The sequence below is a fragment of the Aythya fuligula genome, chromosome 1 (genome assembly GCF_009819795.1).
Source record: "Aythya fuligula isolate bAytFul2 chromosome 1, bAytFul2.pri, whole genome shotgun sequence".
In the NCBI taxonomy this organism is placed as follows: Eukaryota; Metazoa; Chordata; class Aves; order Anseriformes; family Anatidae; genus Aythya; species Aythya fuligula.
Genome location: NC_045559.1, coordinates 187,965,130 through 187,990,963, shown reverse-complemented (window position 1 = coordinate 187,990,963; position 25,834 = coordinate 187,965,130). Strand labels below are relative to the sequence as shown.

Here is a 25,834-nt window from a genome sequence, read left to right as displayed (position 1 = left end):
ATTTATTCTAATCTCCTGTATATGACTTGATTTAAGCTTATGTGCTCAATGTAAAGCTGCCATCACTACTGTAGCAACTATCCTTGTTGTATCTTATTCAACCACTTCTACAATTTGTACTCTTCCGTATGTATCTGAAGATCTTACCTACTGTGCACTTTTCACGAGTTTTGCAAAATGTCACAAAACGTAAGTACTATTAAAGGCAACAATATTAAAGAATGCAAGAATATAAAAAAACTTAGTTATCACAAGTTGGATTCACATGCTGGCATACATAAGTGAGGTACCAGGTGAAGAATTTGTCCTTTGCATAGGGATTTATCAGTAGCATAAAGCTACCTTACTGATCCTTAAATAAGGAGAAGAGGCCTGTGTCAGTAAAGAGTAAGTGGTTCAGTTGCAGTAAGGACCCAAACTACATTTCTTTACTATGGACAATAATCCCCTCTTTTATTAGAGAGGACTTCTTTTTTTCACCTCCTTGCCTGGACATAATTTATACCCTAAGCAGGAACTGCAAATCAGATCAAACTGTACCAAATTACATCAAGTAACTGTGGTTTATTTACTGTGCTCTGATATGTAACAAACACCCTGACATGCAAGAATGACAGATAACAAGGCCAGAAAAGACCACATGGGCCACCTACTTTGTCCTGTTGCTCCCAGAAGACTTTTGCTCATGCTTTTTCACCAGTTTATGTGCACACAAATACATGGTCGTATGTTTGAAAGATAATATTAATACTAAACTGGAGTTTGGGGTTCAAAAGATGATAGCGACATTCAACTGCTATGTTTATGAAGGAGTTTGCTTTTTCTTAAACTTACACAACTAAGTACAAAAAACATGAGGGTGATGTTGATATTGCTTATTCCTACTGGAACAACAACAAAAAAAAGAAATGTAATAATATAACTAAAAAAATAAAATTGGAGACATTTTGTGAAAAATTTGAAGTTTTTTTTTGTGGTATCAGCATGAAAAACGCAGTGCTGTTACCATAACTCTGTTCAGATGTAGGGCATTTATAGCGCTTGTGTCCAAGCAGTAAATAGCTGACAGATCAGTGCATCAAGCCAATTTAAATTACTGCAGTGAGCAAGTAACTGGGAGCACTGACATTTCACATAAATCGGGTGTGTTCTCAAGAGTCCTGTAAATATAAAATGCTGTGTAGATCCAGTTTACATAGTAGCTCACTGTTTTTTCCATTTCACCCTATGCCATATCAAATAATTTACACCATCATTAATGCTTTCTTTTTTGTTAAAACAATATTTTTCTTTTAAAGATTAATTTATTTATTTTTACAGCAATATGCAGTAAAAGTTCTTAGAATCATTGCTAAAAATGTTCCAAGGGATGACACCTGATTGGAAAAATACAATGAAATTTTGTTAGAAGTCACAGTTTGGAAAACTTCTGCTCATTATATCCCAGCAATCCTTAGTGAGACCTTCGGAAAAGAAAAAAAAAAGGTGGGGGGATGGCTGATGTCCACCTGCACAGCTATTGGGAACTCTGGAAATCTCATCAACAGGATACCTGACTTCTATTGCTGCACTATCCTAATGATGCTGGTAATCTCTCACCCTGTTCCACTCTGCTGTTGCCTTGTCCTTCCATCAAACACACATAATTTGACTCCTTCAGGGCTGCCTTACATCCTTCAAAGACTAAATGCATCCTTCCCAGCATCTTATTGCTCTTATCTGTTTTCCAGAGGTAAAAATCTCTAGGGAACATAGCACAAAAAGCATCTTTTTGGTGACTGCAAAAGATGGCCTCAGGAGGTTCAGAGAAGTTTGTGGGAGGATCTGTGAAGGAAGGTTCCCCTGTGGTTAATGCTAATTGTACAGCCATTTCTCCAGCAAAATGCATTGCAAATGAAAATTTGGTAGGAGTGGTTTACAGACGACACAGTTCTGCTGCTGTCCAGATGGACCTTGATAGGGTAAAGAAATGGATCAAGAGGGATCTCATGAAGTTCAGCAAAGGGAAATGCCAAGTCCTGTACCTTTGGAGGACTAAACCCGGGGTAGCAATAGTGGCTGGGACTGAGTAGCCGTAAAGCTGCTTTGCAAAAAGGACCTGGCATCTTGGTGGACCAGAAGTTGATAATGAACCAGCAACATGCCACTGCACCACAGAAGGTCAAAAAGCATCCCGGGTGGTGATCCCTCCCCTCTGCTCAGTCCTGGTGAGACAGAATTGGAGTGCTGTGTCCAGCGCTGGGCTCCCCAGTACAAAGGAGACATGGATGTCCTGCACATACAAGTAAAGTGCCAGGAAGATGATTAAGGGACTAAAACATCTGACATACATGGAGACTGAAAGGGCTGGAATTGCTTAGTCTTGAGAAGATAAAGTATGTGGGGATCATACTAGTATCTATAAATACCTGATGGCAAGCAGCAAAGACAACAGAGATAGACTACTAAGTCACGTCCACTGTACGGACAAGAGGCAACATACAGAAATTGAAATATAAGAAATTTTATTTAAGCATACGAATGAACTATTTTTTATGGTGAGGGTGTGATCAAGCACTGGAACAGGCTGCCCAGAGAGGTTATGGATTCTCCATCCCTGGAGATATTCAAAACCCAACTTGACATGGTCCTGGGCAACCTCCCCCTGCTGGATTAACCCTGCTGGGATAATCTCCAGGGCTCCCTTCCAGCCTCAGCTATTCTGTGATTCTATGAATGAATGCTTGAAGACTTTTGTTTCCACGAGGACTATGAATACAAGACATCTCTCTAATTTAATTCAGTCACCTAACTGAGTTTGCAATAGGAAACCATCAGTTTAGGTGCCTGTGTAACTTACTCTAATACTAAGTAAAAGCAATAGCTGGTAGGTTGCATGTGGAGATTTAAGATTCCTACCCCCTTGCTTATACCAGAGGCAACAACATTCTTTACTATGCGTTTAAGACTGTATCCTGGTTTACATCTCACTGACAACTTGTGAAGAGAGCAAGAGCTATTTTTGCTTTAATTCTTAAGATCAGAGACCACAACATACTGGATTTAACTGCGAATTTGGACATTTTATTGAAAGGAAACAGTTCTACATTGGTAATTTTTGTTAATGAGAACTCCGTGTTTAAGATCAAGGTCTAGGACATTTTGTCTTACTGTCTAGAGCACAGTAAACACCACAAAAATTCAGAACACTATTATATTTATCTTCCAGAACATAAGCCTTATTCATGAACAGGCAACTGACATTGACTAGATGTCTGAGTGTGCTCAGTACAGTTACAGTACAGTTATACTGCAGTTAATTTCTAAATTATAACCAATATAAATTCTGCTTAGGAATGAATGGATCAGCCGAACATGCACTAGATGGTTTGCAGTTCCTGTATGGGGTGACTGGGGCTAGCTTCTCTTCACCTCTGCCTTGCAGCAGACTTCTCTTGAAGAAACCACAAATGCATTTGTACAACAGGACAAAAAGGGATGAAATCACTTTCTTCACACATTTAGATTTTAGGTATCTTGAAAGCATTTAGTAAATTAATGACTGCCTTTTTTGAATGTGGGTATGTGGAACTTCTAAAATGTGATGAATCAAAACAAAATGAAGTTCACAAGGTTGTTTCAGATCCACTTGCTAATATCACATAGTTTTACTCAGAATACTTGCATTTCGGATCCAGAGGGCAGCGAGGAGCGAGCAAGCTCGCTACTGTGGACTTTGGGAGAGCAGGCTTTGCCCTCTTCAGGAATCTGCTTGGTAGAGTACTACGTGACAAAGCCCTGGAGGGAAAAAGGGCCCAAGAAAGCTTGTTAATACTCAAGGATTACCTCCTTCAAACTTGGGAGCGATGCATCCCAGTGAAGAGGAAGTTGGGCAAAAATGCCAGGAGGCCTGCATGGATGAACTAGGAGATCCTGGCCAAACTCAAAGAGAAAAAGGAGGCCTACAGAGAGTGGAAGCAAGGACAGACAGCCTGGGAGGGATACAAAGACATTGTCTGAGCAGAAAGGCAACAAGAAAGGCTTCCATAGGTATATCAGTGATAAAAGGAAGACTAGGGAAACTGTGGGCCCTCAGTACCCCTGGGAGTGTAGTGACAGGACAAGGGGGAATGGCTTTAAACTAAAAAATGGTGGGTTTAGTTTAGACCTTAGGAGGAAGTTTTTTACTCAGTGTGGTGAGGCCCTGGGCCAGGTAGCCCAGAGAAGTTGTGGATGCCCCATTCCTGGAAGTTTTTAAAGCCAGGTAGGATGGGGTCTAGTGGGAGGCGTCCCTGCCCATGGCAGGGGGTTGGAACTAGATGACCTTTAAGGTCCTTTCCAACCCAAACCATTCTGTGATTCTGACTTTTGCAATTGGTGATATCCATCTGTTCCTCATCTTCCCAAAGTCTCCTGACACCATCCATTGAAAGAAAAGGCTGAGTAAACACACATAAAAGAAACATCCATTTTGCAATTTGTTTTATTAAAAGAACGAACTGTATTACTGGATGTCTTTTCTAGCATAACACATCACTTTCTTTTTCAGCAGAATCATAACAATTGCTACTAACTCCCATTAGTGATTAGTGAATCGGCATAAGAAGAAAAAAGGGCTATTTGAGGGGAAGAGACTTTTGGCATAGGTACAGCAGTGTAGCACTTAACTTCAGATATTTTAGATTCCTAGAGATTATAAGGATGACTAGTGGTAAATGGAATTGCTATTCAGAGCTGAATTAAGCTGATCCTGTCCTGTCAGAATTTCCAGAAGGAACCTTTTCCCTTTATAAGGCTCTGAAGATAAGGATATTCTAATTACCTTGTTTGGGAACTTGCCTACAGAAGATGCTGCCTACTGTTTTGGGTTTTTTACTGGTCCTGTGCTGACCTGCTTCATTATTTCCAGAACTCCCCAGGTTTTGGCATTATTTGTAATCTCTAGCTGTTCTTTCTTTCTTCCTTCTCATACGTAATAGGAGTTCCTTTCAGTGGTTGATTTGCTTCAGTTGATGGTCCACATTATTATTGCTTTTCCCTTTAAATTAGACAGGAGTTTCTTTCTAACTTCTAAGATTAGCTCATTCTGTTTTTAGCAAATCTAGAAGCTCAGAGCAAACCAGTAACAGCCCCTGCTGAGTCTGACTTGTTTATACATCATTAACATCTGCCACATAGCAATTAACAGATGTTTGGGAAGTTTTCATACAGCAGGGGCTCCAAGAGCATGCAAGTGATAACAGAAGGCTTCTGTATTTTAAGCTAAGAAAGGTTTATCTTATTTTTTGCCATGCAAAATGGCTACTGAAGGGACCTGGTTTTGGCTATTTTTTTTTCAGAATAATAGAATGAAAACAGTTACCTAAAACTGATTTGAAACACTGCCTTTATTCAGAAGGTAAGGTGGTAATGGAAAGAGGAGCAGGATCATGAAGAGTCTGAGAACTCCCCTGAAAGGTAAGAGGGAACTAAAGTGGAACTAAAGTGATGAGAAATCACAGAAGAGCTTAAAAACAGATGTTACTTGTGACTTACCACAGTGGCCAAAATGTTAATTTCCAACTTAGAAAAAGAATTAATGCTGTCAATAGAAAGTTTAGTAATAAATTACTGATGTGATATGCATCAGCATTCCCTACCAGTAGAAAATAAAGTCTTGTGCATCACCTAGAACACCTTTTCTGCTCTAAGGGATGAACTTTCAAGACTGAATAAGAGAAGTGAAGATAAGCCTTCTCTTGACCCTGTGATCTCAAATTCCTTAGAATCTAGAGGAAAAAAAAAGTCTGTCAAAAAAAAATAAAAATCAAGGTAATGATCAGCAGTATCTTTTAAAAAAAGGAATTACATCTTTTCTATAATTGTCTTGTTTGCCCAAGACTTGTCCCCGTCTCAATTCAACTCATCTGATGTAGCAAACCTCAAAAACACATTTGTCTTTACCTTGCCTTCAATTATATAATCAGGTTTCTAAAGAATTCTGATCCTACTAAGCACCATAGTAAACATCGTATTAGGCCTGTCAAAATAGATACAGAAGAATTTATTCAGTAAAGACAGTGGAGGAGACAAACGTAAAAATGCAACTACATTTTATATCAAAATTCCTGCTAACAGCATCTCATTTAACCTGCAGAATTATTCAGTAAACTGGGATTCTGTGTCCACTGCCTCTAATTATCCTTGTATTGTCTCCGTCCTGTCATACTCACCTTCTCTGACCAAACTAATTACTTCTCCAAAAGCAATCTTGGATTGAAAACGTGAACAAGGTGTGCAAAGATGTACATTATCTGTGGGACATTAACCCCTTCACTGTACACGTCAAAAAATGTTCTTGGTCAGATTTCTTTTTTTTTTTTTGTTTTTTTTTTTTTGTCTTAACCACAATTCCATGATTATGTTAAAACTTTGTTCAAGTAAGAACACAGGACATATTTTGCTCTACTGTAATACTCTCAGCCAGGCATATGCATAGAGCTACAAACAAGGACCAAAGCACCTGTGGTGCTGGAAGCTGTTCTACATGTGGAGACTGAGAGTAAAGTGTATGCCAACCAAGTACAAGTATATTTTTCTATTAATCATTGTTTTATATCACTTAGCTCCACAACTGATACTGCAGTTTGTCAAATCAGATGTTTCAGAAACAGCATTAACTTAAGAAGTTCCTGACTTCAATTCTTTTTCCACCTCTTAGGACACAGTGATTGCAGGTGGGCTGTGCTCTGAGCCAAGGAATGCAGTTGGCTTTATAAAAAGAAATCAAATTTAAAAAAAACACAACACCACAGAATAAAGCTACCTACACGAAGCCATGGAATAGATGGCCTCCCCCAAGCCAGATGAGATAAAAATAAACCTGGGTTTGCTTAACCTAACAAGACCAGGGCTGAGTCATGATATAATTATCTATAACGCATCATGGGGTTAAGATTCAAAAGAAAAAAAAGCTTATTTTAGGTAATAGAAAATGTTGGCACAAGAGCAAGTGGGTTTAAACGGAGAATGATTAATTTTAGGTTGGGTATCAGAAGAGTGTTCAAGCAACAGAAAAGATGCTGTGTCACTGCTTTCCAATATAAGCAGTAGCGAAAACTGATTTTAAATTCAGCATGAAACATTTATACACGGTCTATATTTTAAGTTTTTAAACTGCTGAAATGGGAGATGACTTTTAGAAGGTATATGATAAGTGTTGATACACTTAGCCATGGAATACTAAAAAGAAGTGCTAAGGCATTAAGTATCACCCTAACAGAGCATACAAATGCTTAAAAAAACACTAGAAGATATTACACATTAACTTAGGTGAGCTGTGGTAATAGGTATGAATGTTCTTATGACGGCATGATTAAGCAGATATCCTTTCCCCTCCATACAACAGTACTGGACACAAAGAACAGTGACTGTCCTTCTGCAATGAGCATTTGCTTTAGCTGTAGTGGAAAGAGATTGAATTGGGATGGGAATCAAATTCTAAGCAGGCTTTTTACAATTCTCACAGTGAATGCAAATGAAAAGCAAACAATAGGCAGCTTTCTTGTAATGAACGGGTAAAATAATTTTATGTTGCCCACTGCAAATTGAGCCATTTAGGTAATGGGTTATTGTCTCAAGTACCGTTCCTGGTCTCCATAGCAAAGCCACTCTTATTTTTTCCCCAGTCTGCCTTTACTGTCAGACACATTGCAGAAAATGTTGCTCCCTTTTGGTAATAGTTGATCTCTTTTGCTGATTAGACCAAAGCCTGAGAAGCAGATTAAATTTTTGAACATTAAGTTTTATATTTTCTCCCAAGAAAGTGACAATGAGACAGAAGTGAGCTGTCACATTTCCCACCACCAGAAAACCCACAGAGAAAAATTAATCACTGTGTCAGGGCATGGGTGGCTGCTCAGAAGTTGTCAGAGAGAGCAGAGCAAATAAATACAGGCCCAATGGAAAAGCAGATGCCCATTCACATGAGACAAAACGACTAATTTTAGTATTCTCTATTATAAGAATCTGCTATGTCAGGCTCACAACTGTTTGGATTTGGTCCACAGTTAAGAACAAACACAGCTTGCTTTTCTGCAGGAAAACAAACCAAAAAACATTTGGGGAGGAACACAAAAAGACAGAAGTCTTCTGATTTCTAGAAGTCAGGATTTCTCCGGTGGGACAGGTGACTTGCTAAGTGCTTGCCAACACCACTGCAGCAGCAAGACTCCCTAGTCCCAGCATTTCCAGCAGCATCCAAGGTATCAGCGCAGAGGACGTGAAGCAAAGGCACAAAGAGACAGTGAGTACCTGGGAAAATGAGCTGTATCATACAGAAGACTTCAAACGTCAGCCTTCCCAAAAGACCACTGAAATAGTCTGAACAAAGTCAAATGGCAGCTGGCTTGGCTATGTTTTATATTCAAATTCCATCTGGAAAGAACCAAAATGGGATTTGTTGGGAAAAGTGGCAGCTTTCATATGGTATGGCTGAAAAATCCTCAGACTTTCAGGTATGCAAACCTTTTCCAGGTCTGAGAGGAAAGATTTAAGGAAAGCTGTAGCCAGCAGAGTGACCAGGTGCTCAGCAGCATGAGGGATGGCAGGGTGAGGACCAGGGCTCTCTGACAGCCTGGCTAGTGTTGGGAGGTCGGTTCCCTTGCTGAGACGTGGCTCTGGGATGTGTCCTCCTCTGCAGTTAACGAGCTGGGCACTGGCATGTAAGCAGGTGGCTCTGACAAGAGAAACCTGTGTGTTTTATGCATGGAAACAAGCTCTGAGCTTGGTATTTGCTTTTGTTTCACAGTAGGCGAGACAGGCTACTGATTGCAACCTGTGCTGTAGCCAATACAGGTGCCTCCAGGCTGGGCAGCAAAAAACGAGTGCATAATGTGGGTAGGTTCCCCTTTGGGAAATGCACGCCAATGCTCTTAAAACAGGGGGCAATACAGCTTCTCAGAGATCCCTCTTTGGGCCCCAGTCATTCACTTGGCAAGCAGGGATTGCTCCCTTCATCTGCCACAGCAGGCTGCACACCTTGCCTGCTATCACTGCCTATAACGGTAGTGATACTTGATGGGTCCACCTTAGATATTTGAAAAAAAAAAATCACAATTTAATATTTCTTATGAGAAAAAAAAAAAGGATTATCAAGTATCAAGATTACTCCAAAAAGAATCAATCACATGACTAATATAAAAATCCTGCTCTGGCCTAAGGGAAAGCACAAAACCATGAGCACAAAGTCACACACAACTGAGAACACGAGGCCAGAATGCAAAACGGATTTTGGCAGGAACCTGATGTGCACTTCTGGCACCCGTTATCATCCACCTAGGGGTCTGCCAGAGCGCCATCATTTCTAAGCATTGTAATGAAACCCAAGGTATTTTATAAGCAGATTGCACTTTTTAGATACAAAACAATACCTGTCTGTGTTAAGGACATATGCTGCAAGAAATTAAAATACATTTAAGAGTGATAAAAATTCATTGAGTCTGATTTTCACGCTACATCTGTTAAGACTTAATTGTCAGTTAAACAGGATGTTTCAGAACTGATTAAGTTCCACTGAATTTATTAAAGAAATAATACTGAAGTAATCTGTCAAAAAAGCATTCAGAACCCATGGCAGAAAAAATCCAGGAGATATTTTCGGTGGTATGTCAACAATTATGTTATAAATGCAGTCCAAATAATACGTGGTGTTCCACAAAAATAAAAAGTCCTTACAAATAGGAAAAATATTCAGAGCCCAAGAACAATTGTAGGAGTTCTTGAATTTTGCCCACATGTATTACAAAAGAGAAGTGTGACTTCTCTGTTAAGTATTTTAAATATCACGGTAGCATGTCACGAAACTGGAATAGTTAACTAAAGCAGGAACTGCTGCAAGACTTCTGAAATTCTAAGGCAGACGATGTTTATACAACAAGCAGGCTCCTGTTATTAATAACCAGATCTTTCCATTACTTGTACTACAAGTATTCTGTATGCGCACAATATATTTTCATTCTTTTCAAGGAATCTGTTTTCCATTCAGGTGCCATTAAATAACCAATAACTTTCACACTTTAAATAACTAAATCCTTCAAGATGTGCGTTGAGACCACTTGCCTCTCGCTTACAGCTCGGCTGAAGTCTGACCAGTTTTAGTATCGATACTGTTCTTGCACCATGTTTTAAAAAACTGCTTTCATTCATTGAGAACTTGCAATATACCTCCTCATTAAATACTGCTCCTCAGAAAGCAGAATAGCTAGCAAAGTATCTTGAAATCATGGTGTCTTGTATTTTTTAACTAATCAGCAAGCATTGCAGTCGATAGAGATAAGAATTCTGATTCTGTGTCATTCTCTAGCTAGTCAGCATCGCCACAAAATGAAAAATAAGGATCAAAACAAAGCCAGGAGCTTATTATAACCTTGCTGTTGTCTCAAGCAGACATAGACACAAAAATACAAATTAATTAATATAATCTTAGTGTAGTTTTAAGGATCAAAAATGTATTTCCCTGCCTGACCTTCCAAGAAATGTATCCACACAACACAGGTACCTCCTGTGTTGTCTTGGATGAAGGCATGGAAATGGAACTGGGGTTCCCCAAAGGCACCCCCCCACTGTGCAATGAGATGGCAAAACCTACTCCTTTGTAAGTGATTTTTCTGCATTTCCCTTTCCTTTGACCACCACAGTTTAGTTCTTCCTCCTGCTCCCCCCTCGGACTGTGCACGCTCCCTGGCTGCTGCCTGGCTCCTCTGCTCTAATCCCAGCATCTCCTGTCTCTTTCTGGGACTCTCAGCCTAAGAAACATTTCTGAAGAACAAGAGGAAAAAATAAGTCAGTGCCATTGCTAGTGATCAATACACCAAAAAGCAGCTTGGCCAACAGGCCAGATTTGACCGCTGCTGGGGGAAGATCCCATTTCCCCATAAGAATCCTAATTCAGATTCTGCTACTTTGTACCCTGTGATGCAACCACCTTGAAAGTGCACAAGCCTTTATTCTGATTTCACAACAAACCTTATGTCCAAACATGAATACACATTACCAAGTTTTTATGATTTTCTGCAGTATTTCTACTGTTTCTACATAAAGAACAATTTAAAATTAATTTTTAGGTAAACCAGTCCAGTAGACACAATCAGTGTTGCAACAGACAGTCTATGTAACTCAGTTATCAGTGCTAACAAACAGCTGCTGAAAAGAAAAAAACTTATCTATTTAACAACAATTGACTGAGGAGCAACATCCTATCCAAATCAATCTGGTATTTTATAAATTTCAATTTCAAATTCAATGCTGTATTTGGACAGTTAAGAGAAATTGAAATGCCAGATGTATGTAATATGTTTCTTGAAAGAGTTTCTTAGGGTCGTGGTAGGATTTCCTAATGATGTTTGGATGATGAAGGACATCTGAACCAGGTACATGACAACTTCACATATAGCCTGGTTATAAATGCAGAATTTTTCAGCAGTCTGGTTATCTGCTTATGCATGCAGCATCCTCAACAGTAACATCATTTTCCTTCACTCATAACCCCACTCTAAGAAATAAGTAAATGACAACTAAGAGGCTTTGGCCAGAAGTGGCTGATTCTCTAAAACTCACAAGAGATTTATATCATGACTTCAAACCATTATGTCACTTCTTGCCCGCTGCTTCCCTTTACCTTCCATCTAGCAGTGAGCAAGGGACCCTGTCTGTCCTGTACATCCCAGTTTGCATGTCACGCTTGGAGAACCTGAGCAACAACAAAATACCAGTACTAAAAACTGCTAAATGCAAAGTGAGAGAGAGAAAAAATTCCTTTGTTATAATGTTAGAAATTCAGGAGGATTGAATTCAGTTCCCAACTGTGCCAATGGCTCCCTGTAAAACACTTCTATCTATGCTTCCCATATGGAGCTTCACAGCTTACACAAGCTTCAATTTCAGCCTTCAACTCTGAATCTTATGCTTTAGATCTGAAACTCATGCATAACACACATCATTTTGATTAGTTATCATATATAACATTCAGGTCAACATTAAGACACTGGAGTACAGGCATCTGAACTCCCCCTGTAGGCAGAAATTCAAGATACGGGCAGAAAAACTGATTCAGCCCATCCTAAAGTGCCTGGTCACTCTGGGCTCTCCAAACCCCACCGACTGCACGAGCACTGACCTCCACAAAGCACAACGGAGAACTTGGTTTTCTAGCTGTTGCAATCTTGCACTGCATCCTTTCCTCAGATTCGTTCACATTCCTGACCGTGCTGATGCTGTAGCAATGCAAAGCCACGCATCATATCCAGCCTGCCAACACATTACAACCTTGTGCCAACCACGTTTTCAAAGAAAACTTAAGTCAAACAGCTTCTCCAAGCAAACTTAAACCCCATTCATATTCTTTGCCATGTGTTGTGTTAGGACTCAACCATAACGATACTGCCTCTGGCATTTTCATGTTACCAAGCACAGGAAAATCTGTTTTAACTTCTGAAAAGGGCTGCAGATAAAGGAGTGGTTCAGTAAGAGAAGATGCTACGATACACTAAATACAGACTGAATATGTGCAAATGTGTTTCCAGAATCAAAATCTTTATGTATTAGGTGTCAATTGCTATCAGACAAGCTAACCTGAATGTTTGTTTCCTACTTGGAAGAGGAAGGTATTTCTGGAATAGTATAGTCTTCTCCAGAAAAGTGAACATAAACATGGTCTGGATTTAACGCATTGAAAAACCTTCATCTTCTAAAACATTCTTGTATCTTTAGCCCTTCTCAAAATTTAATACAGATTTTCTTACATGTTCTAAACCAAAAGTACATCAGAGGTGGTATTTCTCTGGAGAAGTTCTAACACAGCATTGGCTGTATAATTTGGAATACAAGCCTAAGTACACATTAGTGTATAAAACACAAGGTTACATGAAACTGGAAGTGTCTTTTAAAAATACTGCTGCATTTTAATGAAAATCCAGTGTAAGTCAGATGAGCCTTATCCTTCTTATATCTGTCATTTTAAAAATGCAAGCATTTTGGATGCAAGTTCATGTTATTATTAGATATTACCAGATATTGAAAAGTTTTTACATCATGGTAAGGAGAGTGACAAAACCCCCCTTTCTCATTAATTTATCATTGCATCAGATATTGCAGTTTCCATTAGCATCCTACAGATTACCCAGATCGACTTGATGGATTTGCAATGTTTGCTGAGTATCCCTGTGGTAACATGGTTTAACATGATACTACATGGTATAGAGGCAGGAATCTAAACATCCCGAAGGTGCATTTAGTACATGCTGAATTAACTGGTACAAAACACTGCTGTAGGTGTTTTATACTGGCACAAACACTGTGTCAGAATACCAGATTTCATTGACTGTTTGTCACTGTTTACAGAAAGGCGGATGCTTTACCTTCCTCAAAACAACTAACAGTAATAGAATTAAGCAAATATTTACAAAGGTAACTGGCGTGAAACACTGTCTGGAAAAGCAAGCAAATTTCTTTTTGATCGTGCCATTCTTCCTCTATAAAGCTCTTTGCTTTGTCAATATGCAAAACAAAATAAGTCTGTCACAAAACCCTGCATTTGTTATCAGCTTATTCTCCTTAAATGGCAGGACTGTAAATATTTTTCTTCATTATCACCCTGATAGTAAATAAATTTGCAGGTGTGATTTAATCAATAGGAATGCCAAGATTTCACAATTGTTTGGCCCGTATTACAGAAAATGATTAACAGAGAAACCTATGCACCAGGAAGCAAATGAACAGAACTAGGGAACTAAGGTCTATCAAGCAGGGTTCAAGATCAGCTGGGTTGGATTTTACAATGGTTGATGTATTTGCACTACAGTTCATCTGTTTCCTTATCTGCAAAATTGTTCTATAATAAGTCATAATTTATTGCATGTTTTGCAACTTTGTCAAAGGGCACACCTAAGATTTTGTTTCAGTAAGAAATTCCACCCAACTGTGTACAGGAATTCACTCGACAATCTGGACATAGCTAAAATATTTTGGTATTTTCCAGCTTCAGCACTTTTGATCCAGCACCAACAATGCAACTACCCATCTGGTTTACATACCACCATGTTTACTTTGGTCTATTATGAATTATACTCGAAAACCAACACGAGATTACAAAGCAATCTCCAATGAAAATCACCAGGGAGGAAAAAAAAAAAAAACAAAAAAACAAGTCTGTTGGATAAGGACCACTATTCCCTACTCATGACTGCTTCTCATTCTGTCCTTTTGCTGGCTTTTTTTTTTTTTTTTTTTTTTTTTTGCTTTCTTTTTACGTTTGGGAGTGTTTATGCCTGAATTGGAATAAAACAACAGAATGCTGTGATCAGCCTCAGCACCTGGGTGCACACAGCTCAGTTGCTCAGTGTTCTCACCTTTTAAAGGTGTTTTGAAGTTAAACTCACTGCAATAAATCAGATTTGGGTGATTCAGCATGAGGCACCTTGAGGCTCATGGGCAGAAATGAGAAGCTGCTGCTCGCCCAGGAATGCATGGAGAGCTTGTCTCAGGTGCTTCATTTTGGGCGAAGCAATGGACTGCTCCCACCTCTGCACCTTCCCATCTCGAGCTTCCCAAGGAGCACTTACACAGCTCTAGAGCAAACTGGAGACAAGTGATTTACTTCAGAAAGCCAGCAGGAAGAAATGACTCCCTCCACCCCACGTTAGTCCCTTAGCTGAGCTCAGCACCTGGCTGTACAATGTTTTGTGCAGGCAGAGGGGAGGCGGCACAAGGTGAAAGCGACCAGGCAGAGCTGAGGGACTCCTCCCATGCTTTTTGGAAACTGATGACCTTTGAGGTCCCTTCCAACCCAAGCTACTCTGTGATTCACTCTGTGATTTTTGGGCAACATTGCTGGTTTGTACTCACTTGCGATGTATGGGAGGAGGCCGCAACACCAACCCAAGCATAAGCCATCTAGCTAAGATGGATTGGCAATGGTTACTCTGCCTAACTACTGCCTACTGTCATATCCTGGCTAGATATTGCTGGAACTTCGTTCTGTTGAGAAAGGCAAGGACTGAACTAAATTCTAACTACTGATGTTGTAAAAAAAAATCCCCTATGTAAACATCAATCTTCCACTTTTGAGTCTTTTTTGTCTACATCCAATCTCAAGTTTAATTTCAAAAGCCATGGCCTCAAGCTGATGTTCTCTCTAGGACCCAATGAAAGGAGCACACTAGTCATAGGTCTGAAAGTACAGCAGAGGATAGTGATCCCTGCCCTTCTAGCATTGTCCACAGTTCAGTTTTGTGTGTGTGCTTACATGAGACAGACACATTCCCTGACCACTTCTTTAGGCATCTGGATAAAAAAGAAAACAAACAGCAAAACAGACTAGGGAGAAATAAAAGTGAGAACAGACACCATCAGTTTGCAAAAGGATAGATAAATGAATGCAATTGAATAAAAACATTAGGGGAAAAAAGCATACAGGAAAAAAAGCAAGCAAAATAAACATTTCCAGGAGAAGAAACAAGACCACAGCTCTGTAGAAAACAGAATTATCCAGAAAGTGCTGTGTAAAGAGGGAAAACAGGCTAGAGTACACAAAGAAAAGAGGAAGATAACTCTGAAGCTCATTTTTTCTCTAAAAAAGTAGAAGGAAGAGGGAGCAAGCACATAAGAGACTTATGAAAATGCAGTAATTTCTTTCATATGCAGTACTGCAGCACCTTCTATACAATCTTCATAATCATCACAGAAAAAGTAAAAATAGCTCTCAGGAATCAGCGATTTACTTTTATGGTCTGCAGTCTTTAAGGGAAGTTTTATCAATACTAACCACATACTAATACTTTTAGTAAATTAGTAAATACTAATTCACTGTACATTATTATTCTTATATTCCCCAAAATAAATTGATGCTCATTACTTGCTACATTTCAGCAACAGCATTGACATCAGTGCTTCCGAGTAAGCCCTGGGTGCTTCTGGATAACAGCTAAGATACTGTTCAGGACGTACAGAAGCCCTGCTGAGATGTTATCTTCCCTCCTGCAGTCAGCAGTCTCAGTTGGACCTTGGTAAGTAACAGAACAGCCAGCAGATTGTTTTGAGTAAAGAACCTGGAATTTTGGAACTTGCTTGCTGTATTGGTCCAACATAGCTAAACAACTTTCCAAATCTGCCGCAAAGACCACATTTGAGAGAACATTTCTGGGGGCCTGGGGAATGAAGGCTGCCGTTATGTTCTGGGCTATGGGCTTTGAGAAAGACAGCAAAAACAAAACTTGACAACAGCCTATAGACGGAACTAGACCTTCTGTATTAGTACACACAACAACCAATTTGCAAACTCCCACTATTGTAAGCAAATATTTATGAGGATGAATGATTGAGTACTTCAACCTTTTATTATTATTTTTTATTTTATTAGCGATTAATAAAAAATAAGTGTAGAATAGCCAAATCATTATAACTTTAAATTCAGCATTGTAAGGCTTACCATTTGAGTGCAGTATCACATTTTAAAGTTGCATCTCACTATGCCAGTAAGTGAAGAACTTTCTAGGAGTAGTGTCGCCTTGCCTATTTCCCTTTCTAAAACCATTGTTCTGGGTTAAAAGGGAATTCATTTTCTGATACAAACCAAAAGTTTCTAAATATGATTACTGCTTTGGAATGAAGCTCACCATCTTGATCTACTCTTAATATAGCTGGACAGAGTCTTGAGGTAAGTCTGCATGCTTTACTCATAGGAAAATCTTTGAAACAAAATCAACAAGCCACTGACTTTAAAATACTCAAAACACCGTATTTCTCAGCCAACAAATACTATGTCTGTTTGTAGCTACAAGAAAACCTAAAATCCCAAGCAATATGACTTGAAGAGAAATGCTTACCATTGTGTTTATGCTACTGGCCAAAGAATTCACGCCGATGATGGTTAAAAAAAATGTTTAGGAGCATTAGGTTCATGTATTAACATTTTTCTATGAATTGTCTACAATACTATTGTTGTAAGCCAGACATCGACTTGAAATGCTAAATATGTGTTAGTGCAAAGATTTTTTTTTGTTCACATATTTTTCTTGTCATTATTTTTTCTTTTCTGTTTGAAGCTGTTTCCTACTTATATTAGCAAATTATCTGAAATTAACTTGGCTGCATTACAAATAAACCCTATCCGCATACCACTTCATTAAAAATCTGCACGTATACTATTATAGTTGGAGTAACCAATTAATATGTATGAACTGCTAAGATTGAAAAACACTTCTTTCTCTAACCTTGCTTTCACAGACAACTGTCTGAAAGCCACACCTTCAACACTGAAAATTTCAGTACTCACTGTCTTCCACTGTTTCAGGCTGGAAAACTCAAAAGAAAATCCCTTGTAGGCTTTTAACTTACTGACATAAATTTTGAAGGGAAAAAAACGCTTTCCATTTGCCATATATTTAAAAAAAAACAAAGTTATTTTGAGAATCTCCATGACCTTCAAGCTCATATAGCCCTTCTAAGGATTTATATTCAGCTTAGTATAATATTAGAAATCGTGTGTCAGCAGGGCAGCTATGCACCCTTATCAGCTATAGATTTTTGGCAGACACAAGGTAACTCTTTTTTATTTTTTATTTTTATTACAGGTTGTTGTGTCCTATTTTTGGACCACCAGCAGCTCTGTAAACTCTGCTCTGTCCCAGGTTTCCCTTAAAATCACAGGCTTGAATCACTGTATGTTCAAGTCTCCTTCTTCCACATCTTTCCACAGTGCTCTGAATTCCCTTCTTTATTTCCTTCTTGATACCCTCGAGTGACTCTGACACTCCCTGCTCACTAGGCAGTGAGCAACAGAGCATCACAGGCTGTGAACAGTGTTTACTATACAACATGCTTCACAGGTCAGTTAGGATGTGCAGACTATCCAGCAAACAATTATTAAAGCTTGGATTTTCCCTTTCCCTCAGCGGATGTACTAACAGGGAACTAACAGGGAATTTGTTTTCTGAGTGACACTGAAACTTGGGGAACTTAACCTTCCTGAACAACTCGGAAGAAGCAAAAGATTCTTGGGAAAGCTATAAAAGTCTTTTTTTTTTTTTTTTTTTTTTTTTTTTTTTGAGAAAACAGACATATTGCTTAAAAAAATAAAATGGAAATTATGGATTAAAGAAGCTTAATGAATGAGGCAGATTAATGAGGTCAGAAAGCCATAAGGAAAACAATGCAATGTCCTAGCTCCTCCTCAAAGCATACACTTTTAAAAGTACATTTAAAAAAAACACCACCACTAACATGCAAACAATTTTCATTTTTTCTTAGCTAGGTTTATAAACCAGAAAAGATTTTAAATCAAAAACCTACAGCTGAGCTCTATACTTCATTGCACTCATTCACATCACTCCCATCACTGCCTCATCTAAAAAAAAGGTCACAGAGTACTTGAGTACTTTCTGGTAAACTGGACAGACAGATAACGGGGACAGGAATGACACAAGCATTATATTACAGTCCTACCATTTTCTGTGGCACGTAAGTAATTGAGGAACTACATGCTGATCAGACATGCAAATTATGCAGAGACGTAATGCCATCATCAAGTCACCAGATTTCTAAATCATCAGCCTCACTTCTCTAGCGTACAAGGTGGTGCCTGTGAGAATCCATATGCACATTTATAAATTCGCTTCTGATGGCTGATGCCACTTAAAGAATCCTGTCCCAGTGATTTGTACATTACATCGTTAAGGGTACTTGCAAGTTCCTTTTCTCTCACAAATACAATGATGAGAAAACAACTTACGTTCAACTTGATCAAACATTACTGAGAACAAGAAATCTCTTGGTGTCATGTAATATTCTCCTTCATACTCCAGTGATGCAAAATGCATAAAGCGGTGCTTCCGAAGAGACAGTCTTTCAGCCATTTCCTCATTTGTAACGTCTTCCTTCTGAAACAGAAAAAAATCCATGCAGAAAGACGGCTGTATTTGTAGACCAACTCTGTAATTTGAAAGAATCCTATACCTCATCTTGATTAACTTCACTATTTAGTAGGTAGCCACAACAAGAGACTACCAGAAATTAAAGCTTTTATAGCACAGTCCTAATGAACAACATGCTTATGTGACATTCACAGTATTTTTTGGCCTCACTGAGAGCATGCTTTAACAACACAGATGAGCCAAATTAATGGCTTGCTGTTACCAAAGGCTGCCCTTGCTTCCCACTCCCCTTGCTCCTGGCCATATGGTCCTGCACCTCCCTGTTTGCCAGCTTTGCTACTTGTTGGACTATTGCTGAGCCAAATTCAGCTTGCTAACTCAACAAAAACCGAAACCAACCAAATGGTGAATGGTATTTTGCCAGGTTAATGTCTGGCTCACCAAAGGACTCACTCCTGAAGTTAACCATCAATTTATGGAACAAGCCCTAAGATGGGGGAACAATAATGTTCTGGTTTAAGCATGTGTGTATCTTCTAGAGGAGTTAGAAAAATGGGAAAACTGATTAAAGCATAAACAGTAAAGTCAGAGATGCTATCACCAAACCCAAAGATTCAATTAGTCAAGAAAACTAAAAACTTTCAAACGTCTTCCAAAAAAAAATTAACTACCGAGAGACCCATGAGGGAAATCATATGAGCTGGCAGTACTTCCGAAGAGTAGTAACAGCACTTATGGGCAGAAGGGGAGGACACAACTTCACTATGTTTCTCATAGTGAAACAGAGACATCTACATTTTAGGATTTCAGAAATAGTGAGAATAGGAAAAAAAGACACTGTAAAATTCAGAACATGCTATGCATATTTGAACATTAATCGTGGAATGATTTTACCACCAGCAGCACTCACTGCTAAAAGCTGTGAGAAAGTGATGGAGCAGCCTGAAGCTTTCAAACAAGGCTGAGTACCAAGATCTCAACTCGTACATAGTTGAAACAATCATGAAACAGCAGCATTGACCTGCAGCTTGGTCAGTGCCTGAGGCACTACTCAGCACTTGACGCAGACCAGTGGGTGCAGCCAAGGTAGGCCACGGCCTACTGAAAGGCAGCACTGAGCCTTCCAGGAAACGAATACTGCAGCTGGTGATGGGGTGACTGTGTGTTTTACACACATCCAGGGCCAGCCAGAAGGGAATGGGACGTTTAAAAGCTGTGATCAGGTTTCTGACACTGTCAGTTTTAACGTGTAATTCCTCCAGGATGGGGACTGCCAACTTGCTCTCCTCTGCTGAGTCTGAACAGTTGCAGAATCAAGCAGTAGCAGCTATACTTCCTCCAGCCAGCTGACAACGTGCCAGGGATTTGGGATGAAGTGGCAAAGACAGCAGGGGATCTAGCTGATACGACGAACATGCAAGCTGTTTTGGGATGGGTAGCTTCTAGCTCTTGAACTGGGCTCTGAAGGTAAAATGAAAACCATTAGGGTTTGTGATGATGGGGTAGATGAAGGATGTGGAGGACTGCTGCTGATACACATGCCACTGCAAATAATAGGACCAACTGTGGTCAGAGGGGAACGGCCAAATCCTTGGACTTGAAGCACTCCAGGAGCAGGGGGGTAGACCTCAAGCTGCAGCCATTAACCAGTCCATTGAAGAAAGTGTGACAAAATGGTTCAGTGGACAATGAGAAGGGAGAATTTCAACTCCATGTCATCAGCTTTCCTTTTTCTCTCCACACCATGCTCCCTAACTGAATCATAAGAGTTGGGGATCTCAAGACAATGGGTATTAGTGGCAAATCTATAGCCAGATCCTGGAAACAATTATCACATTCATACTTAATTATAGTTCTAAATATAATGCTGCAACCTGTCATTTAATCCCACCTCTTTCACCTTGCATTAGCACTAAGCAGTTATTTAAAATATTTCACAGAAGAATATGAGCAGCTATTATAGACAATTTTAGTTTCCCAATATAGTGTGCTTGCTTCCCTTAAAACTGGATTTTCAGTAAAGGTGTGGGGAGGGAGTAACAAGAAGAAAGATAGTGTTCAAAAAATCCTTATAATTTAGAATTAAAACAGACAAAATTCAATATGGAAGATGAATGAGGGGTACTTTTAAGTATCTAAAGCAAAGGTTTTGTTTTACATATGAGTATTTTGTATTGATATCACTGCTTTACACTTTTTCTTACATAGTATGGAGCCTCAACATGGTCTACAACACAAGACGTATGGTTGTTCTACGCTTCAGGTCTGTAAATTTTGGAAAATACAGTTTAAAAAAAACAACTGATGTACTCTGTGCTTTTGCTTTCTTCTTTTTACATCTTTGGGGGAACGAGTGATTCTGTAATTGCTTCGTTAACAAGATTCAACAAATATTGCATATATCAAATGAATAGTTCATAGTTGTAGGGTATTCACATGCAGCATTCTTATAAAAATAATCATCTTATAATAGCATGAGCAGTTTTTGCCCTACGGGAAATTTAAGACTGGAAAATTGCTTCATAGTTGTCCTTTAGCTAAAATTATGGAATGAAGACCAATCTGCTCAAAAACAAAATAAAAAAGTTTAGACAAAAAGTAAATGGTTAATCCTACCATACCTTAAAAACAACCAGATTTTCAAGCTTCCGAAGCCTTGCAGTATTTGTCCAAATTCTGTCTAAAGCTAAACCTTGTCACTAACACCAAGACACTGAATTCAGCAATTCACATTTTACATTTTTATCTGAAATAGACAGGTACAAGTTCACATATTAACTCTGAACAGTGCCTTGTATCTGTAAGAAAATACATTCCCACCAGAATGATAATAATGTGTGAGTGCTTGGCTTCATCAAGCCCTTTTCCTTTCACCAAGTTAACAACCCCAATTTGCAAAACAGCCTTGGGAACAAGGGTTATTTCTTATGGAATTCATCTTCAGATACTATCACAAGTGAGATAAGCAAACCTTACAGGATGAAATGCATCAGCTGTAACAACTCCTATTATTTATTCAAAGTTTTGCAAAATTTTCAAAGTCCTGTCACTGTACAAGGATCTTAGCATCTGTTAAAGGCATTCTAAACCCTTCAGACACAAGCAAGAGCTGAGCCAGACCTAGACTAGAACTCAACTACTCACATATACCTGATTCCTCCTTCTGAATAGCATGTGCTCCTTGGACTGCAAATTCATGGCATACCAACAAAAAACACAGTTCCTACCAGTTACAAAGCTGACCTACCCAGTCGCTATAATGACAGGTATCTTTATTTCTATTCCTCTCCCTCCCTGTTAGTTTGGTTACTGTCACAGTCTTTACAGCATGAGAATGGAAAAAGGGGAAAAAAAAAAAAAAGGGTGTGCAACAATCTGGAGTGCAGAAGTTTAAAATGAAAGCAAAATGTTTACTATTATCTCATATCCCGTGATTATGCTCTTTAAGAAGGATCACAAAGTAGACCTCAGTGAAAGACTGAGAGAGAAATAAGTAAACACAAAATAAAAAGCATATAAAAATATTTCAAAATGTTGAAGGGTTTTTACTTCCCCCCAGTCCCCCCAAACAGTTGTATGAATAAAGGCTGAAATTTTCCCAAATGGCTCTGCATTCTACACAAATCCTAAGGAAAAAAAACCTAATGGCAGGATTTCTCATATCTAACTTCATACAGCTACACCAGTAGCATCTTCATTACAATGTAGATTTTCATTACTTTACAATGAAGATGCTACTTCAGCACCCTTCATTACATTACAATGACAAGGTGGCTGAAGTTGGACCCCTGGAGTCCATCTGGTGCCAGCCCTGCCCAAGCAGGGACACCCAGAGCAGGCTGCCCAGGCCCACGTCCAGGCGCCTTTTGGAGCTCCCCAAGGAGGAGACCCCACAGCCTCTCTGGGCAGCCTGTGCCAGGGCTCTGTCACCCGCCCAGCACAGCAGTGCTGCCTGGTGCTCAGAGGGAGCCTCCTGGGTGCCCGGCTGTGCCCATGGCCTCCTGTCCTGGCACTGGGCACCACTGAGCAGAGCCTGGCTCCAGCCTCTCTGCACCTTCCCTTCAGGGATTTACAGACATAAACTTGGTTAATGCAGGCTCCCTTTATAGTGAGTGGGGAGGACAGCAGTTCTGGAGTACAATTACAGTGACTTGTTTTAGCTGTGTGCATAGAAAGTTCAGAAGATGCAAGGAGCGAGAGTGCCACAAAAAAGTTAACCTTCCTTCACTTTGTTTTGTTTGCAAACAATTGTTTGCACAATTTTATTGCATAAGAGAATGAAAATCTGGGCAAACACACTCTGAGGGTGGAAGCTTGGAGAAAAACAGTGGTCGGGGTGTGACAGGCTTCAGCCAGCACAGAAAACGTGTAAGGAACATGTAGAAGTTTGTCCAGAGTGAAGGCAGCTGCATCAGTGGCCAAATACACAAACGTCACTTCTTGATGAAATAAAACTTTGTAACTACCATCTTTCCCACAATGTTTTCCAAAACCAATAATAATGTGTTTGAATTGGTTTAATACCAAGTAAGGACTCGAACCTGCTACATTTGGCATCAGAAAACAGAAATTCACAAGCACATTGTAGTGACATCAAAACATGATGACTTCTCTGGTGTAAGCCATATAGCCACAGTTTGACAAATAAATTCAATACAATTATTTCTGCAATTAAAGGACATTTGTCCTTTAAAGAGCTTCCTAGATAGTGCTGATTAAGCAGACTTACACTAATGAAACGTTGATATAGGCTTATAAATTCACTGCCATAGATGCAATGGCACACCTACCATTTGGTGCATTTTGGTACCAAAGAGCAGAACGCTGCAAAAAATTTATAGTCAAACTCCCCCTAGTTTTAAAAAGGAAAAGTAAATGTTACTTTCTTGAAATCTACTTAAGGCTGCTTTTTTGTTTTCTTTTGTTTTTATAATGAGAGGCAAATTGATATAACTAAAACAAGAGGAAGCTTACAAAACAAACGTCCTTACGTTCTTCTGTTATCACTTCTGTTAGATTAAAAAGCAAACATTCAAAAAATCATTGTTACATTCACTTTAAAGTTATATTAAGATCAAAATAGTGTTTTTTACAATGTAATGAGACATTTTGTACAACAAACTTTTGTTCTTTAAAGAATGGAGATATATAAATACTGCCACATTAAAACCAGTGATATCAATAAAATCAACTGTACGTAAATGCCAACGCACATCAATAAATGCATTTATTATTTCTGCTACAATTCCACTCTTACTGAAGTACTGAAACAGCCTGACTTTATTTTTTTCTCAATTGCTAACACTTAGTGCTTGTGCAGGTACAAAGGGTTTCTCCCAGTGGATCTCTGCCTAATGAAAGGACTTTCTCAGTCTCTTCCAGAAGCATTCAGCTGATCAAGGGACAGAGCAACCACTCCGGTACTGTCAACTCAATTACCTGTGCTTGGCTGTACACATTGCAGACTGCTGACACCACAGATGGAGAATCAACCTGGGTCTTGAGACAGTACAGATGGCTTTGCATGACACGGGACCTTCAGCGAGAGCCCTGTTGGATGAGGGGTGGCTGCATGGAGGGGCAGCTGGGCTCTCTGGTCTCTGTTCCTGTACCCCAGAGAACTGGGAGCGCTGTGCAGAGAAGCATCCATCATTTACCTGTGGATCAGCTCAGTGCTGGTGGGCTGGTTTGTGCCGACTATGATGGCTTTGACTTGATGCCATGCATATCTGCTCTCCCTGCTCTGAGCTAGCTTACTTCAGACCTCACAGAAACAGGGAAAAATAGAGCTAGCTGTGGTCAGCTGCACTGCCAGCTGCTGCCCTCGGACTGCCTCATTTTGCCTCCATTTCACCATATAAAACCAACTCTCATAACCTAAAAGAAGCATATGAACCTTACAAACAGTTTACTACGACTGTTCTTCAAACCAAAATCATCATTCCAGGAGGTGTTCTCTCTCTGCTTTAACTGTATTGCTTCTTTCCACCCAATTGTGTTTGCTGTTTCTGGACTACCCTTACCAGACATCAAGTTATTCCTGAAACTATGATTTTGGACACTCCTGATCCTGTGCAGAAGGTCTCCTGTGTCAGAAATCAGGGGACGTGGACATCCTGAAGCAGGTATGGGCCATGTCATGTAGCTACATTCAAAATATAAAAAACTTTGAGATAGCAGCTTACATGCTCGTGTAAAAGCCATAAATCCCCTCTCCCTCCCTGTTTTTCTCTTCACCAATATGTATCTCTTCTGCCTTTGGCAAACAAAGATGACTGACTCACAGAAGACAGCAAAGGATGAAAATAGGTGGGAAGAAGCTAGGAGCTATGAGTTTTTGAAAAAGATTAGAAGCATAACCCTCATTTCATCTGAGAGGGGATAATGATGAGTAGCTGTTCTAATCAATATTCCAAATACCTGACCAAAGACTGAATTAGAATTACATTTTGAAGAAAAGGCTGATTCAATCACTTAAAATTACGATTGATCTTCTTTTGAAGCACCCACTTAAAACATGCAGAGGGGAGCTCGCTCACTCTCAACACTTCAGTATCCTTCCCACTTCAATTAAGTTCTGAATAATTTCCAAGTACTTTCTCCTGAGTCATCCAAGGAGTCCTTCAGGGAAAAATGATTTGACATTCCTGACGTTTCTAAAAGCACTGACAAAGCATTCATTTTGCTCATAAAAATGCATGTACGGGGCAAAAGGCAGTGTTCTCCTCTTTAATTCTATTCCACAAACGGAGTTTCAAGCAAGGATAGGTATACAGCAGGAAGCAATTATGCATTTAAGGCTGGACTTCAGGTATTAAAACATCTGCAATCAAACACCTTAGGAGTTTCCCACAGCAGCAAGTAAGATACCAACATTCACATTTACTCAGAGGCAATGGGTGAGAAGAATCTATTACTATTTTCTTGCAAGAGACTCTTGCAAGGGTAAT

At 39.4% G+C, this 25,834-nt stretch overlaps 1 protein-coding gene across 1 annotated transcript in view; it reads right to left on the bottom strand.

Moving 5' to 3' along the window:
* Positions 1 to 25,834, bottom strand: part of MICU2 (mitochondrial calcium uptake 2) — a 149,963-nt gene that overhangs the window by 45,767 nt on the left and 78,362 nt on the right. The window contains exon 2 of the mRNA XM_032207372.1: positions 18,743 to 18,890. Within this exon, the coding sequence (XP_032063263.1) occupies positions 18,743 to 18,890 (148 nt within the window). The remainder of the gene's footprint in view (positions 1 to 18,742; positions 18,891 to 25,834) is intronic.